The sequence below is a fragment of the Rhinolophus sinicus genome, linkage group LG06 (assembly GCF_036562045.2).
Source record: "Rhinolophus sinicus isolate RSC01 linkage group LG06, ASM3656204v1, whole genome shotgun sequence".
In the NCBI taxonomy this organism is placed as follows: domain Eukaryota; kingdom Metazoa; phylum Chordata; class Mammalia; order Chiroptera; family Rhinolophidae; genus Rhinolophus; species Rhinolophus sinicus.
In genome coordinates, this window is record NC_133756.1 from 132,508,255 (window position 1) to 132,530,830 (window position 22,576).

Below are 22,576 nucleotides of genomic sequence, written 5' to 3' on the forward strand. Positions count from 1 at the left end.
GGAAGAGGCTCTGATACAGTGGAAAAACCCCACAAGTCAGAGCCAGAAGCGACAGCCACACCCACAGGAAAGAGCCAGGCCGAGAAGGTGTCTGGTACACAGGAGAAAGCACTAGACTAAGTGGGAGGTTCCAGTCCTTTAGTCAGTGCCTCTGCAACACGAAGGGCATGAGAGCACTTCCTTTCCCTTCCCTTCCCTGCCAGTTCCCCCGCTGTGAGAATAACCTTTGCCCTGGGGGCTGGGTTGCAGAGAGGCCCCCTGCAGGGTAAGCAAAGCAGGGGCAGATGTGACGGACAGGTGGTAAGGCTGTGCCCCTAGGCTTTCATCCCTGGTGTGGCTAAAACTGGAGGATGAGCTAAGTCAAAATGTTCTTTGAGCAGGCTTGACGCTGCAAGTGTGTTTGTACAAAGGGCAGGACCTGTGCAAGGCTAGTGGAGTGAGCAGCAGGGAAGAGGGAAGCCGACTGGCAGGGCCCGGAAGCAGCCCCGTGGGCAGGTGAGCTGCCTGGACCTTCACCTGCCCTGGGTGAGGAGGCTGGGGGATATCTACCATATTTGCCCTTTGATATCCAGGGAGCAAAGGGCTAATGGCTTTTCAGGCTGTGAAGCACCTCAGCAAAGACAGGGGCAGAGCATGTAGGGGAAGGAAAACTAACCTGGGAGTCTGAAATCCACTTGGCTGCTTTCCAGCTGTGTGGCCTGAGGCAATTACATGTTTTAAGGTTTGGTAACCTCACCAGTAAAATAGAGGTGAAAATTCCTGCTCTGCTCTCCTCTCCTGGTTGAGGTGAAAATGCCGTGAGAGAAGAGATCTGAAAGCCACCCTAAGCTACTCACAAATGAAGGACCCGGCAAGCTTTATGTAGCTGCGGGGGAGCCTTCCATGCCTGCACTGGCCCCACCACAGCCTGAGATCGCTCCCAAAGGAAAGATACAGGGACCTTTCCTTTGTTCCTCTTAACAGAATCCCCGGTTCCCCAGTGGAGCCCAAACCCCTCTGGTACGCTAGAAAAATGAGGAGGGGCTGCCTTTTCAGGCCACGATCCTTTGAGCAGGCGTAAATAACAGAGCAGAGAGCCTCCTCCTCCAGCAGAACCTGCTTTGTGAGGAGTGGCTGTGTACAGCTGTTGAAACAAAACAACAGGGCCCACAAACCAACATTTCTGAGAGGGTGCCCTGCACTCGGCAGTGACACAGCTAAGACCTCCGTTCCTCTCCCACGTCCCTGCCCCAGGAAGTTACCTATAGACTTCTCTGGCCTTATTCAGTATTATAATTGCTTTGATCCTCTTGGAATTTTTAGGAAATTACCCTTTTCTTAACCACAGGCTTGGAATGTAATTCTTCCTTTGGTAAGGCTTAAAAGTTTAAACCCATCTACACAGGAATCAGAAAAATGGGTCTCCGTTATCAGTCATCTGCTTTCAAAGCCCTGTGAGACTGTTTTTATTAACAAATTCCACAGCACAGTGCCTTAGGACTTTTGGACCTCATCTGGAACTAAGCAGGGAAGGAGAAAATGCTAGGCCTGGATTTCCTGTTGCACTAGGTGGGGCCGGCTCCCTTGACTTGCTGCCTCTACTTCAGGTGCAGCCCTAATCACTTCCCCAAGCGGGCACTGGGAGCAGTTTTGCCTCTGAGTCTCCTGAGCTATTGTAAACATGAAGGTGTGTGTGGAGGCTTGACTCCCTGGATGTCAGAACCGGGAGACTGAGACCCTCATGTTTATAGTCAAGGACGCTGAGGCTCCGCCAAAATGTCACCCAGAGGTGGACGGAGCTGTCTCCTCTCATCTGGTGCTCACTCATCTTTGCTAAGCCACGCCTGCCGCTAGCCTTGCTACCTAAGGTGTCAGGGGGAGACTACCACAGCTTCCCACAGTCCTCTCCCGCTAGATAAGGGGCATTTAACTAGATTAGATAAGGGGCACTTTCTGTTCCACTGGGGGCTGTCAGGCTTGGGGAGACCTTTGGACTCCTGCAGCACTGATTTTGGGCAGCCTCAGTTTGGAAGCCACTTATATTCTGGTGACAGTCTTTACCTCGGAACCTCTCAATGTGATGGAAAGTTTGAGGCTTAAATCCCTGCCAGGGAAGGATGGAGAGAAAAGGACACAGCTCTTATTTCTTCCTGGGATGGGAAGGGGCTGAAAGAGTAACCTTAGTCCATTTGGATTGTTATAACAAAATGCCATAGACTGGATGGCTTTTGAACAACAGAAACTCATTCCTCAGAGTTCTGGAGGACAGGAGGAGAATGACTGGGGTAAGGCGTCAGGGCACCAGCAGAGAAGGCACCCAGGAGAACGTGAGGAGTCGGAGTCGGGGTGGAGTCTTCGGCTTCCACTCCCATCGTGTGACAGGTGGATGGGGTTGGGGGGATGACGTGAAGCAGTGTCCCAGGGGAGGCACCTGCTGTCTTGACAGAGGAGCAACCTCTGCTTTGGCACATACACAGCAGGCCCTGGCTGGTCAGGGATGGAGACCGATGAGGTCGTCTGCATCCTGGGCCCTGCAACTCAGGAAAGCCATCAGCTTTGCAACCGCGGGAAAGGTGAGAAAGGCAGGCTGTCAGTGAGTGTTCCGAGGGGCTGCGGGTGTGTAGGATGTGTCAGCGGACTGCTCGTTCTGTGCAGATGCGTTCGGAGCTGTATATGTTCTGAGCTTTGCGTTGCGTATTATTGAAAAACAGGTGACCCCCTTTCCCACGGCCTCTCAACCATCTGGCTTTCACTCTATCTCTCCTCATTCCCCTAAAACTTCAGTGACTTCCACTGGCCACCAAAACAAAACAAAACAAAACAAAACAAAACCTCCAAATTTCTTAGCTTGGCATTTAAAGCTAATGATTCACCAGACGCATCTTGAATTCCCTGCTTCGATTCATTTCTTTACTCATGCTGTTTTCTCTGCTTTCTCAACACCAGCTCTTCACCAATTGAAGTCTTTTTTTAGGCTGTGCTCAGCTGCTACCTCTTCCAGGAAGCCTTCACTGGTATCGCCAGCCAAGTGACCTCTCTCTTTGAATGCTAGAGCAATTTTTTCTACCTCTTTTGTGGCAGTGTTACAGTTTCTCTTGCAGTTTAACTATGGAGGGGGATGCTGTTGAGATTCCCCCACTAAATGGCAAGTCTTTGAAGGCTTATTAGTTTGTCCTGTTTGTTTTTGTACTAGCCCTTTATATAGCATGCATGCAATTCAAAGTACATTTATTAAACAAATGACTGTATATGTTGCGGATATGGAGATGAAGGAGAAAGTTTCTGTCCAGTAGGCGCTTACAGCCTAGTGTGAGAAAGAGATGCACAGCAGTAAGAATTAATTTAATATAAAGCCTAAGGAATAGCCAGCGCTTGACCTATGAAGAGGTGGGTTTTGGGTGGGCAGAGATGGTGGCAAGGGGGAGAACATTCAGGCTGAAGGAACTGCCGAGGAGGACGTGCGTGGCGCATTTGGGGAACGTGGTAAATAGCACTTGGACTGGCATACAGGAAGCATGAAGGAAAACAGGCGATAGTGGACCAGAGTGGAGATGTGGGCACTGACCATGGAGGGCCTGGTGTGCCTTCCCAAGGAATGTGGATCTTATTCTGGAGACCATTGAATGAGGAGCCACTGAATGCTCTCGAGGAGTAACAAATACTCAGTGAATGGAGGAATGACTCGGCACTGTGTTTTGGGTGGACACCATCCTTTGGCCAGATCCATTTTAGGAAAATCTGTATTGGGGGCTGAGCAGCACCCCTTCTCTGAGGACAGACTGTCCCCTGGCCAAACCACTTCTTTGTGAGATTTTCTCTTTTAAAGCGCCCAAAGAACACTTGGGCAGGTTGAGAATTCTGTTCTGCCTTCTGAAAAATGGGTCTGCCTCCTGACCCATTCCACGGGTCCCTCCGTCTGGTCTGGCTTTAGTACAGAAATTCTTCTGTTTGGACTGTATTAGTCAAGGTTCTTCAGAGAAACTCTGTGTGTGTGTGTGTGTGTGTGTGTGTGTGTGTGTGTGTGCGTGTGCGCAATGAGATTTAATATAAAGAATTGGCTCACGAGATTATGGAGGCTGAGAAGTCCCATGCTGTCGTCCACAAGGAGACCCAGGAAAGCAGGTGGTATAAATTCCAGTCCAAGTCCAAAGGCCTGAGAAGCAGGAGCGCCGATGGTGAAAGTCCCAGTCTGAGGACGAAGGATGACCAATGTCTCAGCTCAAGCAACAGGCAGATATCCACTGCCTCTTGCTGAAAACTGAGCTTTCTGAGCCCGGAACTGTCTTGAGCAGCCTACATAATTTCTTGACCTTTGCGGAGTGGGGGCTAAGGAGTGAGGAAGGGACAATGCCCTACACAGAAAAAAATCATAGGCTTTGGAGTCAAGTCAGCCCTGGGTTAAAGTACCAGCTGAAATCACTTTTTACCTGTATGACATTGGCAAAATCACTAATCTGTCTGAGCTTTGTGGATAATTATGCTTAATTCAAAGAATTAAAAGTGAAGATGAGCATAGGGATTGCCTCGCTTGCTGCTTAACACAGAGTGGGTACTCAGTAAATGGCAATTGTTTTATTCATATTTGCAGAGTTAAATAGAGGCTATTGCTTTTTGGAGGGCACAGCCCATACCGGGATCGAACTGGCAACCTTGGTGTTATCAGCACCAAGCTCTAACCAACTGAGCTAACCGGCCACCCCCTGAGGCTATTGTTCTGCATGAGAAAAGGGAAGATGTGCCTGGAGTGAGCTGTGGTTAGGTGCCTTAATTTTGGGGGACATCAAACTCCTTGCCTGGATTATGTTCAGAGGTCATCCCAGAGCCCTCCTGGTGAGGGTTCTCACCTGGTGAGGGTCTCCCTGGCCTAACTTCCACTTTCTGAGCTCTGCCCTCCTCCTCCCAGCAGCTGTGGTCATATTAGGTAGGCAGGCAAGGGCCCAGCTCTAACTGAATGAGGACATTGTTGCAAAGACTGGGGAACCAGACACTGTTGCAATCTTCCCTGTCCTGAGGGAACTCTGGAGAACCCTGGCTAGCCTCAGCCCTGCCCACGGTGTGTTTGAGGTGACAGCTTAGGTTCCTGGGCCTTCTAGAATGATGAGAAAACTGTTAGGACAAGCTGGAGAGATGCCCTGCTTTTCTGGAGTGGAGGTTAGAATTTTCCCTTCAAAACCAAGAAACCCACAATTACGCTCTGTTTTGGAGCTGGGTGCTCAGGATGTGCCCCAGATGCAGGGAGGAGGTAGACTCACCCATGTTGTTGACTCACCGTCAGGTAGCGGAGCAAGAGCTCAAGCGCATCCCCCACCCCCATGCAAGAGGGTTTGAAGGACGGACAGACCAGTGAGGTGTAAAAACATAGGAGAGAGGTACCAACTCACGGGTGTGTGAGGCGGGGAGGTTGGGGTGAATACCAGGAGATTGATAGTTTAAAGAGATGGAGGAGGAAGGCATTCCAGACAAAGGAACCAGCGTGAGCAAAGACTTGGAGTGAAGGTAAAAATAACATATTGATAAAAACAAAAATAACCCCTCCTCCTGAAAGTTCTTGGGTGTGGCTAGGACACGAGGTGCTGGGCGGGGTGGGACAGTAAGGAGGGCAGCCCAGAGAGACTGAGGTCTCACTAGGAGCTGTGGGGCTCGGAAGGCTTAGCAGCAGGGGAAAAGCAGCGTCAAGTGCTGGACATCACTCGACTTGGGTAGGAAGGACAGACGGGCTCTGTGCTAGCCATTTTCTTTCTTTCAACAAATGGTTGTCGAATGACTATTATGTGCCAGATGTTCTGGGCACTGGGAAATAGAGGTGAAGAATCAGAGCAAGCCTTCCCTGAGGGTAACCTCCACATTTTACGGAAGAGGAAATTGGTGGTCGGCTTGAATCCCGCTGGTGGCTCTCGCCCGGGCTTTTAAGATCTGAGGGCATCGTGGCTCTGGGCTGCCCCTTGGGTGTCCTGGAGCTCGTGGGTAGGTCCACTTGTGGGTTTTCTGGCTGCGCGCGCCGCCTGGGCCTCTCCGCGGCCCTGCCCGGCTGGGATCCCGCCCCCAGCCCGACCCACACGTGGGATCCCGCACGTCCGCCCAGCTCCCCCCTGACGTCAGCCTCACGGTTCCATTTAAGGCCCCTCCCGTGCTGGGCTCCGAGTACCGGAGCTGCTGCCGCCAAGTCCGGATCCAACGCTGCGCGCCACAGACGCCCGCTCACCCGCCGCGCACTCCCTGTACTAGGTAGGGCTCGGCGCGCTCTAGGCGTGAGCCGGCAGGCGAGCGAGCTGTCCCGGGCCCATTCTGGCCCGGCGCTGCCCGCCAAGGGGTCCCTACTCCCTGGGGGTGTAGGCGCTGCTTCCCAGAGGCATAGTCGGGAGACCTGGGCGGTGGCCCACGCCAACCGTGGGCGCGGAGCGTGCCGCGCTCTGCTTTGGCTCTAAGTGGTCACCGTGGCCTCTGGCCGGCTGGGGAACCGAGGAGGTGGCCGCACCTAACCTGGGGTCGAAATCCTGAGTGGATGCAGAAGGACAAGGAGATGACGGGTGTGAAGGGTGGGACATACCTCTGGGCTGGAACTCGGCCCGAGGTGCAGAACTCGAGATCCGGTTCCCCGCACCCACAGAACCGAAAAGCCTCGGCAGCCTGGGCAGGTTCCTGGAAGCCGGAAAGCCCTCAGCACCGCCCTCCCGGGTCGCATTTTAACCTTGAGTTTTTCGAGAGGCGGGCTCCATGGAAGAGGCCGCTGCCGGCAGATTATAGGGTGCTCTTTGCGCTAATTACTTTTATTAAGCAGCTCTTGATGTATCTACCGGGCGCTATGCTAAGATGCATGCAAAAATGAAGCCCTCTCGTATCTCAGACGGTCTGTTGAGAGTAGGATCAGCCGGTACAGTCTCCTCCTTTGGATAAATGGGGAACCTAAAGCTGGGAGAGGGTTAGGGCATTTCTAAGGTCACAGTGAGTGGGTGGCAGAGTTGAGGAGTAGGCCCTCATTCTGCAGGGCTCCTGCCCTACCCGTGTCTCCACATTGGAGGGAGCGCTGGAACTCAGGGCTTAGGTGTTGGTGAAGCCACGAGGTCTCTGCAGGAAGAACTTCTCCCTTCCCCCTGCCAGGCTTCCAAAACCTTACAAGGCTGTCTAGAAATAGCAGTGATTTGTAAGGAGAGACCTGAGTCCAGCTTGGTGACTCTGGGCTGCCTGCCTGGAAGTCCTGTCGGATATTTTTGCCCTTTGGGACGATGTCAAGACTAGATCCAGTGAATGCAGTGCAGGGTTGGATGAGGCCTCTTTCCTGGCTCTGGAAATCGAGGGTTCCACCAAGTGTCTAGTAACGGTAAGGTTCCAGGCCTCGGGCCTCTGCAGCAATTTCTGCACTTCCTGTACTGACAAAATTTCCTCAGACCGGGCCTCATGCCTTTGAAACAAGGATCACAGCAGAAGTCACCAGGCTCCTCCCTCCCGGTTGGTTAACAGTCTGGTACTGCAATTTAAAGTCTGGTTCAGGCCGCGCGCCAGGCCAGAGGCTGCCAGGCCAGAGGCTGCCAGCCGGGCTTCACGTGGTTCGCATCTGCTTCGGAGCACAAACACATTAAGTCTAAAGTCTGACTCGAGTTGGCTCCCTCTGACCCTCAGAGCCGGATATTTCCTGATGATTTCCGCTCACGGGCGGGGCCAGTGCCCATCTCGCGGAAGCCTGGTCTCTAGACCGCTCCTGGGCGCTCGCGGGGATCTGAAACGCGCATGCGCACAACTTTCACTGGCTGGGGAGGGGGCAGCTGCTAATCTTCCGGGTCTGGGCGGGGTGTACAACCCCGAGGCTTCCTGGAGATTGAGCAGTTGGTCTGATCTCCGCCCCTTCGGGAGTTGGGGGAAATGAGTGAGCGCGCATGAGCAGAGCTCACCGCCTGCCCCACTGCGGCTGGGTTTGGCGGTGAGGCGGTTAATTGCACTTTCTGCACGTAACTCGCGTCCTTACAAGAGGGACTTGGCAGGAGCCGGGTGACTGGAGTAGACGGCTCACAGTGATCTTGTTTGAGAAAAGGCCATCCCCGCTTGGGATTAATAAAACAAGATGAGTGAGCCCTCAGGAGGCTATACTTACACTCAAACGTCAGTATTATTTTTCCATGCCAAGGTGAGATCCATCGCACCAATATCCTAGCTAGACCAGACCGTCATTAGACTTTTCAACTCTCCTATGGCTATCTTTAGGTTTCTATCCCTCCCCCGTTAGTCATCCCTTGTGATTTTTAATGGCAGGTACCCCAAAAGGAAGTGAAATAAGCTTTTTAAGAACAACTTTTGGTTAATAAGTGTTGATTTAAAGAGGACGCAATGACTACATGTTTTTCCTCATCTAGATTCCTTTTGGTTCTAAATTCAATATGGCAACTCTCAAGGATCAGCTGATTGTGAATCTTCTTAAGGAAGAACAAAGCCCCCAGAATAAGATTACAGTCGTTGGGGTTGGTGCTGTTGGCATGGCCTGTGCCATCAGTATCTTAATGAAGGTAAGTTGGAGCCCATCATCACTCTGGAAGCCAAGGATAACTTGATCCCACCCATCCTTCCTCTCCCTCCCCAGTACTTGCATTATCACATTGTGTATACAAATATTGAGGTTCATGTACTCATTCAAAGAACTTTATGTGAAGCAGATGTTTGAAATATGATGCTATATCAAAATGGAATCAGAACTAAAAAAAATCCCAAAGGTTATTAGGCTGGCAACCCAGTTCCTTAAATTCACTGTGCTGTATTAACATGCATGAGTTGCCTACAAATGAAAGAGTCCATGCCTTAAAACAAGCTAAAATTATTTTAAGTGATTTTTGAATTGAAATACTCCTGATACAATTGTTATGATAAACTGAAAATCATGCTGAATGTGGGAAATCTAAAGTCTTCCTCCCATGTAAATTCCTGTTGCCTCCCTCCTTGGATAGCAATTTTGGTACTACCATGTTTCCCCGAAAATAAGACCTAGCCAGACAATGCATCTTTTGGAGCAAAAATTAATGAGACCCGGTCTTATTTTACTATAATATAAGACTGGGTCTTATATAATATAATACCCAGTCTTATTTTACTATAAGACCCAGTCTTTATAATATAATATAATATAATACCCAGTCTTATTTTACTATAAGACCTGGTCTAATATAATATAATACCCGGTCTTATTACACTATAAGAACCGGTCTTATATAATATAATTATAATTATATTATATAAGACCGGTTCTTATATTAATTTTTGCTCCAAAAGACGCATTAGAGCTGATTGTCCAGCTAGGTCTTATATTTGGGGTAATACGGTAATAATGGAGCTAAAGTTCAATTAGAAAAAGAGGACTTGTGAATGAACAGAGACCGCTTTTACAGTAGTTAAGCCTGGTTTATATAAAAAAGAAATTGAGGCAGCTTACAATATTAAAATATTTTAAGTTTAGATTTTGAGTTCCTAATAAGAGAGTGAAATAATGAATTCTGGGTTATGAACAGAAAAGAATTAAAGTGAGAAGACTGGAAGCAGAAATGAGCTATGCAGAAGTTGCAGAAAAACACAGCTTGCTGTATATGTTCTCTTAGGAGAGGCCACAAAGTATAACAACTCTTACTCCTCCCCAAACTGAATCAGAAATTGATGCCATGTGTTTTTCCCACACCCCCTGTGGTCTTCTGTGATGGCCTCTAATTGAGGTATGGGTAAGAGTAACTGCCAGACCACTCATGCTGTAGATAACTTGGGAGTAGACCTGCACCTCAGCTAGTATAACCTCTTTGGTTATGACAGCCCACATTCCATTTGTATTAAAACTGTTACTGGTGCTCCTGAGGTGAGATACATCTAGGAACTTTTATAGGTTCAACTGAAGGGATAATTTTTTTTTACCAGTATTTTAAAGTGCACAAATCTTTATGTAAAATGGTTAGAGTTGGTTAATCTGTGGAAAACTAGGAAATGATCCAGAAGATCACTTTTTAATTCCAGGTCTTAATGCTGGTGAATATCCGTACTTAATGAATAATAATCCAAATTCAATATGTAAAACTACATTTGAAAAAGTAACTCAATCTATTTTACGTAATGGGACATTATTCTAACCATTGCCAATCCTTTGTTCTGTTTCCACATAATGGTGGTGGGGCTCTTGCAGAGGTTGCTTCAGTGAGGAGAGAGGGTCAGTGTTTCTTCCTATGTAGGGTCATCTATGAGGCAGCTTTTAAATGGGCCTTGCTCCTATGCCAGAAATATGGAAGTTGTGCGTGCCCTGCTAAAAATTTGGAAGAAGCAGTTTTGATTTATCTGAAAATTTTACGTCTTTTAGGACTTGGCAGATGAGCTTGCTCTTGTTGATGTCATGGAAGACAAATTGAAGGGAGAGATGATGGATCTCCAACACGGCAGCCTTTTCCTTAGAACACCAAAGATTGTCTCCAGCAAAGGTTGATTTCAACAAGTTTATATTTTGCCCATGCTAGACTTAATTCTTTATCAGGTTCAAAATCCTAGCCCTTCAAAGATTCTTTTTTATATATGCAGGATAAGAGTGCCTTTGAACAGTTTTGCATTGGTACCTATTGATATCAAAGTTTCCAGTTCTGGTAAATGGTTTTAAATGGATGTCTAGTTTGTCCATGAGGTGGAAAGCATCTGAGTTAGATTATAATTAGTAAAGCTCCTTAGGTCCATATTTAACCACATTGCTTCAAATATTTAAATTGCGTATACTTACTTTCCCTACTTCCTTTCACACACTACCATAGGTTGAGAATAGGGTAATTGAGTCTGTTCAGTAGATATTCTTGGCTTTGACCCTTTTTATGAGCACCGGCCAGGACACCTGGACATGGACCCAAATAGTATCTGTTTTGACACTTGAAATCATTGACCACTTTCTGATAGGTAACTCCCTTCATTTTCTTCATCCCTGAGTTAACTACCCTGTGCCGTAGGGTATCTAGAAGCAAGATGTCCTTCATAAGGATAAAGTGACCTTTGTTTTAAGAAAAACAAAAGAAAAAGGCCTGTCTTTGGGCTGACATGACCACAGTTCAATAGTTAAGTAGAAATAGAGTATGGAAGAGTATGAGCATTGAGCTTAGGTGGCCATGGATCTCATTTGATATGAGAGTCAAATAAGTTTGATTCCTTTTAGCTTTTCCCAATTGTAGTTACATAAAGTCACAATGCGACTAAAACCAGAATACAAGGAAAACGATATATTTTCCTCCATGTAAGTTTGGCCATGGTGATAAAACTCCAAAAACTAACTAAAGGAGGAGTCTGAGGGGCATTAGGGACATTTTTCTGCCACATACACAGAACATATTAAAAAAAAGATTGTGGAACAAATTTTTGCTGGCTAGGTAGTGGAGCTCTCTTAAAGGCCTTAACCTGATTATTGTTTCCGTTTGTCTAGATTATAATGTGACTGCAAACTCCAAGCTGGTGATTATCACGGCTGGGGCACGTCAACAAGAGGGAGAAAGCCGTCTTAATTTGGTCCAGCGTAATGTGAACATCTTTAAATTCATCATTCCTAATGTTGTGAAATACAGCCCCAACTGTAAATTGCTTATTGTTTCCAATCCAGGTAAGATTTTTCCTTGCATAAAAATAGATGAGCTCGAGGAAAACTAATAGTGTATATTATATTCCGTATTCACATATTTCTCATTTTTTATTTTCCTCCTGAGAGTGGATTTGTGTTTTCGTAATACTTAAGTTTAAAACATTAAAGGAGATACAGTGCCTCTGAATGTAGTTGGAACTTTAAAATTAGTTATTTGTGCGAGAAGATCTCGGATAAGGGAAAAGTTTATGGATAATATATTATTCTCTTAATTGATGCACAGTTTCATTAAACTACACTTCTTGAATACTTAATGTTTTGCTATATTATACATAGTATCAAGGTTTAAAATTATTAACAAAAACATTGGTCATGACCATTATCAAGATCCGTATAGAGGGATGTATCTTGAGTAGCTGATCATTATCTAATGATTCACCTAGTATCTTTGCTTGAATGTTTTCTTCATAGTGGACATCTTGACCTATGTGGCTTGGAAGATTAGCGGCTTTCCCAAAAACCGTGTTATTGGAAGTGGTTGCAATCTGGATTCAGCCCGATTCCGTTATCTCATGGGGGAAAGGCTGGGAGTTCACCCATCAAGCTGTCATGGGTGGGTCCTTGGGGAGCATGGAGACTCAAGTGGTAAGCAGAGCTTATTTTCTCTTTTTGTTTTCAAAAAGATTGTGTAAAAAATTGACAGGAGTTTTATTAAATCAGAGCCTAAATCAGGTAGCTATCCATTCATCAGGGTTCAATGGTTTCCAGAAATCTTATTTTTGGTATAGTTATATGCTAAGAATTGTTAAGGTTTTAGCCATCTTGTATGACATTTATATGGCATACAGGATAAGGAATTAATTTTTTTTTTTACTTCTTACCATGGACATATTAAATAAGATAATAGTTCTTAGGGTGACCTCAGTCATTTAATATCATAGCTGTTTAAATTTGACTTGCAATGTTTGGCCCTGAAAAGTTCAGCCAAGTCAAATGGAGTTTATGAAAACATTCTATCATCATCACAGTTGAAAGCTGTTATAATTTGTGCAGAGTTCTCAGTTCTGTATCCCAAGAAAATTTCCCTTATGATCTCATACTGTCTTTTTATTTCAAATATGTACGGATTAAGCATCCCAATAGGTTAGAAAAACATTTTGGAATATAGTGAAAATGCTTTAGATAATCGAAACAAATGAAAATCTAAAAGTAAGGGCATTGGTCGTCTAGAGCATCTACCAAAAGTGGGTAATCCTCCCCAGATAAGAAAAGAAAGTTAGAAAAATGGGTCAGAATTACTAGTGTGTTGTCTGGTGTGTGGAAATAAATGTATTCTGTACTATTTCTTTTAGTGCCTGTATGGAGTGGAGTAAATGTTGCTGGTGTCTCCCTGAAGTCTCTGCACCCTAATTTAGGCACTGATGCTGATAAGGAACAGTGGAAAGAAGTTCACAAACAGGTGGTTGACAGGTAATGTCTCATAATTTGACAACATGGAAGGTTAAAATTTATTGCTTTTGTTTAAAAGTTTAAAAGTATAATAGCATCTGCATTTGAGTACTTCTTTAGCGAGAAACCTTGTTTTCTAAAGCTTTGTTAAAGATCATACTATAAATAGCGGTAGATATTAAAAAGTACAGACCTTTTTTAGTGCTGTCGTCTATCTTCTTTTGCCATAATCCTCAGTTTAGAGCTTGTGTGGTAAACTATGAAGATAAAACAAGTTAGATTAGATTAAGTCTACCCTGTTTGAGATTCAGTCTTTGCTTCAAAAGCATATATGATTGATTCATTTAGGAAAAATAAATTTTAAATTCGAGTTCCTAGTCTTTATGAATAGAAACACAGCTAGCTTCTTGTTTATTCCAGTGATTATGAAGTTTTAGGCAATGTCTAGATTTACAATGGTACTAAAAATGTAAATACTTATTAACTGCTAGAAATTGTTGAAATAAAGAAGCTTTCAACTTTTGGTGGCATTATTTTCTTATTATAAATCATGTAGTCATGTGTGGACCTCGGGTCCAAAGAGTTGAATAATGAATCTAGGGTCTAGGCAAGGCCCTCTTATTTATATTTGTTTAATTAAATAAAATGTGTGAACTCACCACCCAACCCAAAAAACACTGACAATAGTTGTCAACTGCCTGTATTGTTTGTTGGGTCAGAATTACTAATTTGTTGCTGCTTGAAAAATGAGTGAATTCTGTGTCCCTCCCACATACCCCTCCACACCCCCCCCACACACACACACTTGAGATAATCCTGCGTCAAGCATGCTATATGTAATCTTTACTTTTTAAGTTCAATATTACATTTTGAAGAATCATCTCTCGTTGCATGTCACTATAGTTGTTTTGATAGCTAATGTAATATTCCACTGTATGAGTGTACCGTAGTTTGTTCATTCTTCTGTTGGAGAGCACTGGGCTTGTTGCCAGATTTTTGCTACCACTGACACTATTGTTGTGAACATTCCTATACATCACGTCCTGGTATATGTGGCAAGGACTACGCTTATGTGTATAATGCAACTTTGTGGCATTATTTACTATATAGCTTATGTTTAGTGAAGGCTTTGTTTTTTTTTTCTTTGTTTCTCTCACCCTACTTTTTCCTGCCCTTCCCTGTCCTTCCTTTCCCTGTAGTGCTTATGAGGTGATCAAACTGAAAGGCTACACATCCTGGGCCATTGGACTATCCGTGGCAGACTTGGCAGAAAGTATGATGAAGAATCTTAGGCGGGTGCATCCAATTTCCACCATGATTAAGGTAGGTTTATGTAGTGATATGTTGTACTTGAATGCCATTATTCCTGTTTTTTTAATTTAAAGGCGAAAGATTTATACGATCTGAAGAGAAACCAGAGTACTGTTTCCTGTTTTTCAAAAAAGAATTTTTCAGAGAAAGCAATTAGAGAATGTAAATCCTCAGTCATTGATTTAAGAAATAACTTAATATACCTGCAGCTTTCTTTTTTAAAAAGACATGGTTGAGTTTTAGGATTTATGTCCGTTAGCACTATGTTCAGCACACAGATACTTGATAGTTTATTGACTAAAAAACTATTCAAGTATATTGAGATGGGTGGAAGACTAGAAAAGAAACAGATTTTGTTCCTTTGGTAAAAATGGAAATCACATTCAAATTAGAGTTACCGAAGTGTTATACAATAAAAATTGGAAAATACTGTGGATAATGGGAATAGTTTCGTTGGACATCTTGGCTGCTATTTGATTTTATTTATACTGTTCATCACATCTTAACTGAAAATCTTGAAAAGAATTTCTACTTATCCAGCTGTATTAAAAAAACTTCATAATGGTAGAGAATGAAAGTCTTGGGAGACCCCAGAACGCATAAACAAAACAAAATATTTTTCATTTTGTCTTCAGGGTCTCTATGGAATAAAAGATGACGTCTTCCTTAGTGTTCCTTGCATCTTGGGACAGAATGGAATCTCAGATGTTGTGAAGGTGACTCTGACACCTGAGGAAGAGGCCCGTTTGAAGAAGAGTGCAGATACACTTTGGGGGATCCAAAAAGAGCTGCAGTTTTAAAGTCTTCTAATGTCGTGCCACTTCACTGTCTAGGGTACAACAGGATTTTAGTTGGAGGTTGTGCATATTGTCCTTTTTATCTGATTTGTACTAAAGCAGTAATATTATTAAGACAGCCTAGGAAAAACATCAATTTCCTAAAGTTAGCAATAGGAATGGTTCATAAAACCCTGCGGCTATATCCTGATGCTGAATGGTACTTATCTCGTCCTAAACTGGTTAGTGTGGAATAGTTCCACCCCTCAGAGGCACCACCACTGCCATTGTTGCACACGATGCTACAGTTGCCCTTCAAACTAGATGTGTGTTTACTGTGTTATATAACTCGGGTTCCTTTACCCTGTGTGCCTAATCCAACTTTTTTTTCTCCAGTCCCACAGCTGGAGACCCAATGTATAAATCCAAAATTGCATGTTCTAAAGGATCTTATTTTATGTACTATATGTGTCAGCGTATACTGGAGACTAATGTAAAATGAAAAGTCTACATATTAATAATGCAGTCAACTATCCAAGTGTCGTACCAACAAAAACACCAAATAAACCTTGAACAGTGACTCCTCTGTTATTTTATTATTTTAAGATATAACGTCATAAAACTGCTATTTATTCATTACATTATTGGGAGCCCTTAGGTTATTCTTGGACAAACCAGCAATGACTTTTTTAAGGGATACTGGTTACTGATGATTAGACTTTGGTTTAACATGAGTTAATATATTAAGGGTATGACTAGACTGGCTAGGTTGTTTTGGTACCATTTCCGTTATAATTGTTTTAATACACTAAACCCCCAGGTATTATATGAGATAACTTTGTAATAGTGCTAATCATAATTGGTACCCTACAATTCGTGTATGTAACATTCTATACACAAATATGAAAAATATTTGCCAACCTAACATAAGCAGTGGTACTTGACCGCTATAAGGGACACAGATTTTTAAGAACTTACAGTCTCAGGAGGTCAGTAACAATGGTATAGTAGTCCTCCCCTTATCTATGAGGGAAATGTTCCAAGTCCCCCCAGTGGATGCCTGTAACGTCAGATAGTACCAAACCCTGTATGTGCTGTTTTTTCCCATACATGTATACCTAAGATAAAGTTTATAAGTTAGGTGCAGGAAGAGATTAATAATAGAACAATTATAACCGTAATACAAGTTATGTGAATGTGGCATTATTAAGTAAACTAAGGGTTACTTGAACACTAGCATTGTGATATCGCAACAGTTGATCTGATAACAGATGGCTACTGAGTGACGTGCAGGGAGTATATACTACCACGTGCATAAGCTGGACAAAGGAATGATTCACGGCCCAGGTAGGAGGGAGCAGGATGGCGCAAGATTTCATCTTATTCAGTGTTCAATTTAAAACTTGTGAATCATTTATTCTTGGAATTTTCCATTTAATATTTTCAGACTGCAGAGTAACTGAAACCGTGGAAAGTGAAACTGGATAAGGGGGGCTGCTATACTTAATAAATTTAAATGAAATAGTCCTAGTGGCTGTCTACTACAAAGTTTTCTGAATATTTCTATAACTATGACCCTTATCCAGGCCTAAAAACCGTACTTCTTGAGGTTAACTATAGAACAACTTTGTTGTCATAATTTTTTTTTTAGTGTGTCTCAAATGTAAAAGGACAAGACTGACCTACATAGTCTTGACAGAGAAAAGATTTGCTTCCCTATAGGCTTTAAAAAAAAAAAACAGCCTTAAGATACAATTTATATACCATAAAATTGACTCTTACTAAAGTGTTCAATCCTGTGGATTCACATAGTTGTGCACTGTCACCACTATCTAAGGACTTTTAAGTTACCCAATAAAGAAATGGGTACTTAGTCTTTTGTAAGTTGAGGCACCTTCAGCCTGTTTTACAAAATATTTACATTTATTAATTGCATATTACTCGATACAACAAGTCAACACCAAAATGACTGGAAAATAATGCTTAAGAGAAAGATTTATTAAACTAATCTTTCATAAATGTTCAGATTTAATCTTGCTTCCTTGCTTTCTGGCACAATATGCGTTCCAGGTTTATCTTATATCTTCCCCCAGACAAGGAATAGGCCAACTCTGCAAGGAGCCCTGAGTCTTGAATGGAATCTGATCTCATTTTAGTCTTAGTATCTTGGGAAGTGGATTAAGCCCCACCTCATGCAAGTTGCCAATTAGTGGGAGAAGCAAATGGGATGTTTAGAACATGGTCTTGCTTCCATACATAATAGATGGAAAGGCCTATGTCTACCTATTAATATACATAGATATAGATATATAGATTTTCTTTTTCCACTAAAGCCTATGTTGACAAAATACTAAAACTATCAGGACTTCAAAGCTATGTTCTTTCAAATTCTGGATGTGTGCCTACACTTTGGTAGATGTTGGAATATACAAAGCAAATCTTAACTCTCCTGTATTTACATTGCTGCAATAAAGTAAAATGGTAAGTTAGCTTGGTTTGCAGTCACCCAGAGAACCCACTCAAGCGGAGCATGTCAAGTGCCTGCCAATGTCCCTGTGCCTTGGGCAGGTATGAATGGAGAGCCTCTTAGAGCAGGAGTTTGGTAACTACTAAGATAATACCTCCTTCTGCCACCAGGGGCATGAGGCAGGTGTAGAGCTTGAATTTGGAGGTCATCCAGGTAGCACTGTCCCTGTCTCTGCCCTGTGGGAAAGGAGGTACAAAGGCAGGGAGCACACAAGTAAGTGGTAGTACAGGGCCGACAGCGGCTGCCACTCCTGACTACCAGGAACCTCTTGCTTGGGGCTGGTAGTAGGTTGTGAAAATGCCGTTAAGAGAAACAGGAAATTTGTTAGGGAGGTGGTGGTAGTTGACACATTGGTCAAGGAAAGCTAGAGGAAGTGACATTTATGCTCAAACTGCAAATGAGGAATTGACTTTGAGAAGGGTTGGGGAAAAACCTTCCAGTTATAGGGAGGAGCAAAACGTCCTAAGCCAAGAAAAAGCTGTCAAAAGCTGAGAGTGAGGTGAGAGTGTTTTCAGATGAAGTTAGGGCTAGAAGGAGGTCAAATTTTCAACGTCTTTTAGATTGTAAAAAACTGGTTATTTTAAGTTTAACGGAAAGCTACTGAAAGGCTTTAAGCAGGGTTATTGCATGATCTGAACTACATTAAAAACAAACCAATTATAGACTTTGATACAGAAAACGAATTACCTTTTAGATTTTGAAAAGGATTCAAATGACAAAAGATGACAGAGGAGGCTGTGTCCCCTTGTGTGAGTCATAAATCAATTCTTGTCATAAATTACAGTCACCCTTAGAAAACTAGACGTGGCCTTTTCTTTGCATTACTATCCTCTGTTCTCACAAGAGAAATTTGAAAAATATTTCATTGCTCGGTCCTGAAGCTTCAAAGGTTAATAGTAATTTTTTAAAGTCCTGCAAATGAATGCTTGCACAAGGGGGTGATAAATGCATCAAAAAGTACGTTCCTCAAAGTAAGGTCGGTCATTCCCAAGTCCACCCTTTACTTAAATTCCTTTGCATCCTCGGGGCTCAGCTTCCTGTAGCATGCCCTCTCCGAAAGAGGCAAGTTAGGTCGGTACAAACTAGCTGCCCATCTGCGGTCTCGCCTCAGGATTTGGAAGCAATTTCTGCAGGTTGGTGTTTTAAGCTGGCACCACCCAAAGAACAGGAGGTGCTCCCAGCAGGGTTCTTGGCCATGGGGGCCTCGAGCCTGGCAGGGTGGTAGGAGAGTCTCCATAGAAGACACAGCCCTAAAATTAGTCCCAGGCCTACGCCGGCTGAAGGAAGTGAAGCAACACTCCAATATCCTTTCTTGCAAGCCCACTCTTGAAGTTCACCTAGAATTCTTCACAGACATGACGATGTAACCGCAGGTACCCTAAGAACCCGCTCACACCCAGACGACAGCAAGCATTTGCCAATGCGCTTGCGCCTGGGTCGGCCAGGGGCGGAGCCTGCGTGCTGACGTGATGGGAGCGTGCGTACGTGACGGGCGGAGCGTAACCGTCGCCCGGCTTCGCACCTCGGCAACGGTTGCTGCTGGGTTTTTTTCCTGGGGTTACTGTTGTAAAACATCTTCGTCAAAGGCGGATTGCTGCGCTTTGGGGCTTTCTCTACCGAGTTGCGCCACACAGAGCGTTTGTGAGCATCTGGTACTGGGGCGAAAATGGTAGCTGGAGGCAGGGAGAAATCAAAACGCCCGTTGGTGTCCCAACCCCTACTACTGATAGATCGACTGACTGGTCCTTGATCTACTTCTCCACACCGGGAAATTCTTTCCTTGGCTTCCCCCCAACCCCCTCGCTCCAACTTTCTGCAAACTCAAGAGGTAGTTTCTTAGGTGTTAAGTGTGGTTAGGTACATCGGGTAGGTATGACAGTGATTAATTTAGGGAGTTGGACTCCACTGAAATTGCATTATCCCTAGCAGGTTCTCAAAATGTCAACGGTCAAGGAGCAGCTTATTGAGAATCTAGTTGAGGATGACAAACTCTCCCAGCGGAAGATCACCATTGTTGGAGCTGGTGCTGTAGGCATGTCTTGTGCTATTTGTATCTTACTGAAGGTAAGGGGTAATACGGCCATCCTGTGGCTGAAAATCAAGTAAGCACTTTTAGGCCTTGTAGATGTTGAATTCGGGGTTGCAGGGCTAATCCCTTGACAGCAAATATGTATACTCTTCTCAGATTTTGACACAATTTAAAAAACATTTATTGGGAGTTTACCATGTGTCGGGCATTGATAGACTATTTTAAATTTATTCGTAGGTTGCACGTTGATGGGATTATTTTGTTGAATATTATAACATTTTCTGTTGAAATGATCCATGAATTGCCTTCCTTGTAGTGCAATAGGTAAAAATCATGTTTCCCAATGGCGTATACTTTAAATTTTTTTTAATTGTGTAAGTATTACATGCTCATTGTAAAACAAAAAATACCAAATTTAATAAAATAAAAATGGAAGTTCTTTAATTTTCCTTTGTATTTCCAGAGCATCTTTTCATGTGCTCATTGGCCATTTGTAAATCTTTGAAGAAATGTGTATTAAATCCTTTGCCCATTTTAAAATCAGGTTATTCATCGTTGTTCAGTTGTAGTTCTTTTTATATTCTAGATATTAACCGTTTCCCAGATACATGATTTTCAAATATTTTCTCCCAGTCTATGGGTTTTCTTTTACTGTGTTGATTGTGTCCTTTGATGCATGGATGTTTTTTATTTTAATGTAGTTAAATTTATCATTTTTACTTTTGTTGCCTGTGCTTTGGTGTCATAGCAAAAAAAATCATTGCCAAATCCAATGTCATGAAGCTTTTCCTCTATGTTTTCTTATAAGAGTTTTATAATTGTAGGTCTTACATTTAGATCTTTGATCTATTTTGAGTTAACTTTGTATATGGTGTAAGGTAAACGGTCCAACTTCATTCTTTTGTGTGTAAATATACCATTTATTGAAAAGACTGTCCTTTCCCCCATTGAATGGGCCTGGCACCCTTGTCAAAAATCATTTGACCATAAACATGAGAGTTTATTTCTAGGCTCTCTATTCTGTTCCATTGCTGTATCTGTCTGTCTTTGTTCCATTACCACACTGTTTTTGATCACTGTAGCTTTGTTTTGAAATTGGGAAGCATGAAACCTCTTAAGTTTGTTATTTTTCAAGGTTATTTTGGCTATTCAGAGTCCCTTGAGATTCCATGTACATTTTAGAATGTACTCTTGTATTTCTTCAAAAAAAATGCCATTGGGATTTTGATAGGGGTTGAATTACATCTGTAGATCACTTTGGGTAATATTAACATGTTAACAATAGTAAGTCTTCCAATCCATGAACTTGGGGTGTCTTTCCATTTATTTGTGTCCTCTTTCATTTGTTTCAGCAACGTTTGGTAGTTTTCAGTGTACAAGTCTTTTGCTTCTCTAAATATTTTAAAGGTATTATTTAATCTTTATAACAACCTTAGGAGGTAGGTACTGTTATCTCCATTTATAAATGAGAATATTGAAGCACGGATGTTAAGTACCTTGCCCATGGTCAAATGGCTGGTAAATTAAGGGGCCAGTATTCAAACCCAAACCTTGGCAATATGGACACAGATCCTGTGCTCTTAAAGATTTTACTATATTATTTGGACATTGTTTGGAAACCTGCAAAGGAAGATGACAAGAAGCAAAGCCAGTTGGTCACTCTAAGCATATTCAAAAACTGCCATTTTTATCTATTAAAAATATAACTATCCTTTGATTATAAAATAGTCATACAAAATTTTTTCTTATTTTATTAAAACTAAAATAGGAACATTTTCCAGAACATTTTATTCAGAATTTTCATGTATTTTAGGATTTGACTGATGAACTCGCCCTTGTTGATGTCGTGGAAGACAAATTGAAGGGAGAAATGATGGATCTTCAGCATGGCAGTCTTTTCTTTCATACTCCCAAGATTATCTCTGGAAAAGGTTAATTTTAGTTTTATAAAGTTATTTTCAGAGTTTTAAAAAAAGCAATGAATTTTACCAAACTGATAAATAAGAATTAAAAATAGGACCATTATCATTAGAACATATAGTTTAAAAGGTTAGTTAGTTTTTTTTTTTTTAAAGAACATTTCATTCTCGTTGGAGAAAATTTGGTGAATACACAAAAGTATAAAGAAATATTTAAATCTCTTCTAATACCATATTTCCTTTTTCTCTGTTTATCTTACATAACTGACATTATATAAATACTTTTTAAACTTACCGTCTGTCTTATAGATTGCCTGAAGGATATGCAAACTTGAATAGTTTTTTTAAATATTATTGATATATTTATCTGTACTCTTTAACCTGGTTTTCTTTCTTGTGTTTATAGAGGATCAGGTTTCAATGTATAGTGTGAGGTTATAGAACAGGAAATGGAGAGCTTGTCTCCATTATCATTAGCGTAATGTCTTGACCAACTAAGAAGCCTCAGAGAATTAGGAAAAATAATTATTTTATCATACACTAAAGTGGATAGCGCACTCTGGTAGTTTGATTCAACAGATGTAGTTGTACTAGAAGCCCTTTTATCTAACATGATTAGAACTGAAGGTGGTTACTTAATTTAAATATGCTGTTAGAAAGAACCATCATAAACATTGTATATTGACCTAAAACATGTAAATGTACTTAGATTAGAAGTTCATTTGCTAATTTTCTGCTTGTAGGGCAAAGCCTTTTAGTGTGGCTCAGCTGATTGGAGTTTTGCAGTATCTTTTTAAAAGCACAGCAGTAGTGATCATTTCAATTTCTTTAAAATACTACAGTTAATTTAAAGATACTCATGAAGCAATTTGATCACAAAACTCTACTAAATTGTTATGGTTTTCCTTTATTTTTATTTCTCTTGCACCTAAAAGGACAACTTTTAAACAACTTGTTTTTAATGTCTTTCCAAGGCATTCAACTTAATTTTCATAGAAACAATTATTTTAAAACATTATGAGA

General features: G+C 42.5%; 2 protein-coding genes and 1 long non-coding RNA gene across 12 annotated transcripts in view; 2 read left to right on the forward strand and 1 right to left on the reverse strand.

The window, feature by feature from the left end:
* The window catches only part of LOC109436409 (uncharacterized), a 33,867-nt gene extending 26,293 nt beyond the window's left edge, over positions 1 to 7,574 (reverse strand). For 7 of the 8 annotated variants that reach the window (XR_012497545.1, XR_012497544.1, XR_012497543.1 and 4 more), the window contains exons 1-2: positions 6,527 to 7,574; positions 4,043 to 4,168 (exon numbers count right to left, since the gene is read on the reverse strand). This is a non-coding gene — a long non-coding RNA (uncharacterized LOC109436409). Of the gene's footprint in view, positions 1 to 488; positions 3,284 to 4,042; positions 4,169 to 6,526 lie in introns of those variants that run through there. The other variant, XR_012497549.1, reaches the window with a different exon arrangement.
* On the forward strand, positions 440 to 15,658 carry LDHA (lactate dehydrogenase A). 3 transcript variants are annotated; one of them, XM_019714952.2, is made up of 8 exons: positions 440 to 495; positions 8,325 to 8,474; positions 10,295 to 10,412; positions 11,390 to 11,563; positions 12,014 to 12,187; positions 12,895 to 13,012; positions 14,191 to 14,314; positions 14,938 to 15,658. In XM_019714952.2, the coding sequence occupies exons 2-8, from the start codon at positions 8,349 to 8,351 to the stop codon at positions 15,100 to 15,102; spliced, it is 999 nt and encodes a 332-aa protein (XP_019570511.1). In that variant the 5' UTR covers positions 440 to 495; positions 8,325 to 8,348; the 3' UTR covers positions 15,103 to 15,658. The 3 variants fall into 3 exon arrangements, with proteins under 3 accessions (XP_019570511.1, XP_019570509.1, XP_074192212.1); XM_019714950.2 differs by lacking the exon at positions 440 to 495 and adding an exon at positions 6,047 to 6,204; XM_074336111.1 differs by lacking the exon at positions 440 to 495 and adding an exon at positions 7,939 to 8,098.
* Positions 15,659 to 15,799: 141 nt separating this feature from the next.
* The window catches only part of LOC109436413 (L-lactate dehydrogenase C chain), a 29,112-nt gene continuing 22,335 nt past the window's right edge, over positions 15,800 to 22,576 (forward strand). Inside the window, exons 1-2 of the mRNA XM_019714960.2 lie at positions 15,800 to 19,669; positions 21,448 to 21,565. Coding sequence (XP_019570519.2) covers positions 19,544 to 19,669; positions 21,448 to 21,565 — 244 coding nt within the window. The 5' untranslated portion in view covers positions 15,800 to 19,543. The remainder of the gene's footprint in view (positions 19,670 to 21,447; positions 21,566 to 22,576) is intronic.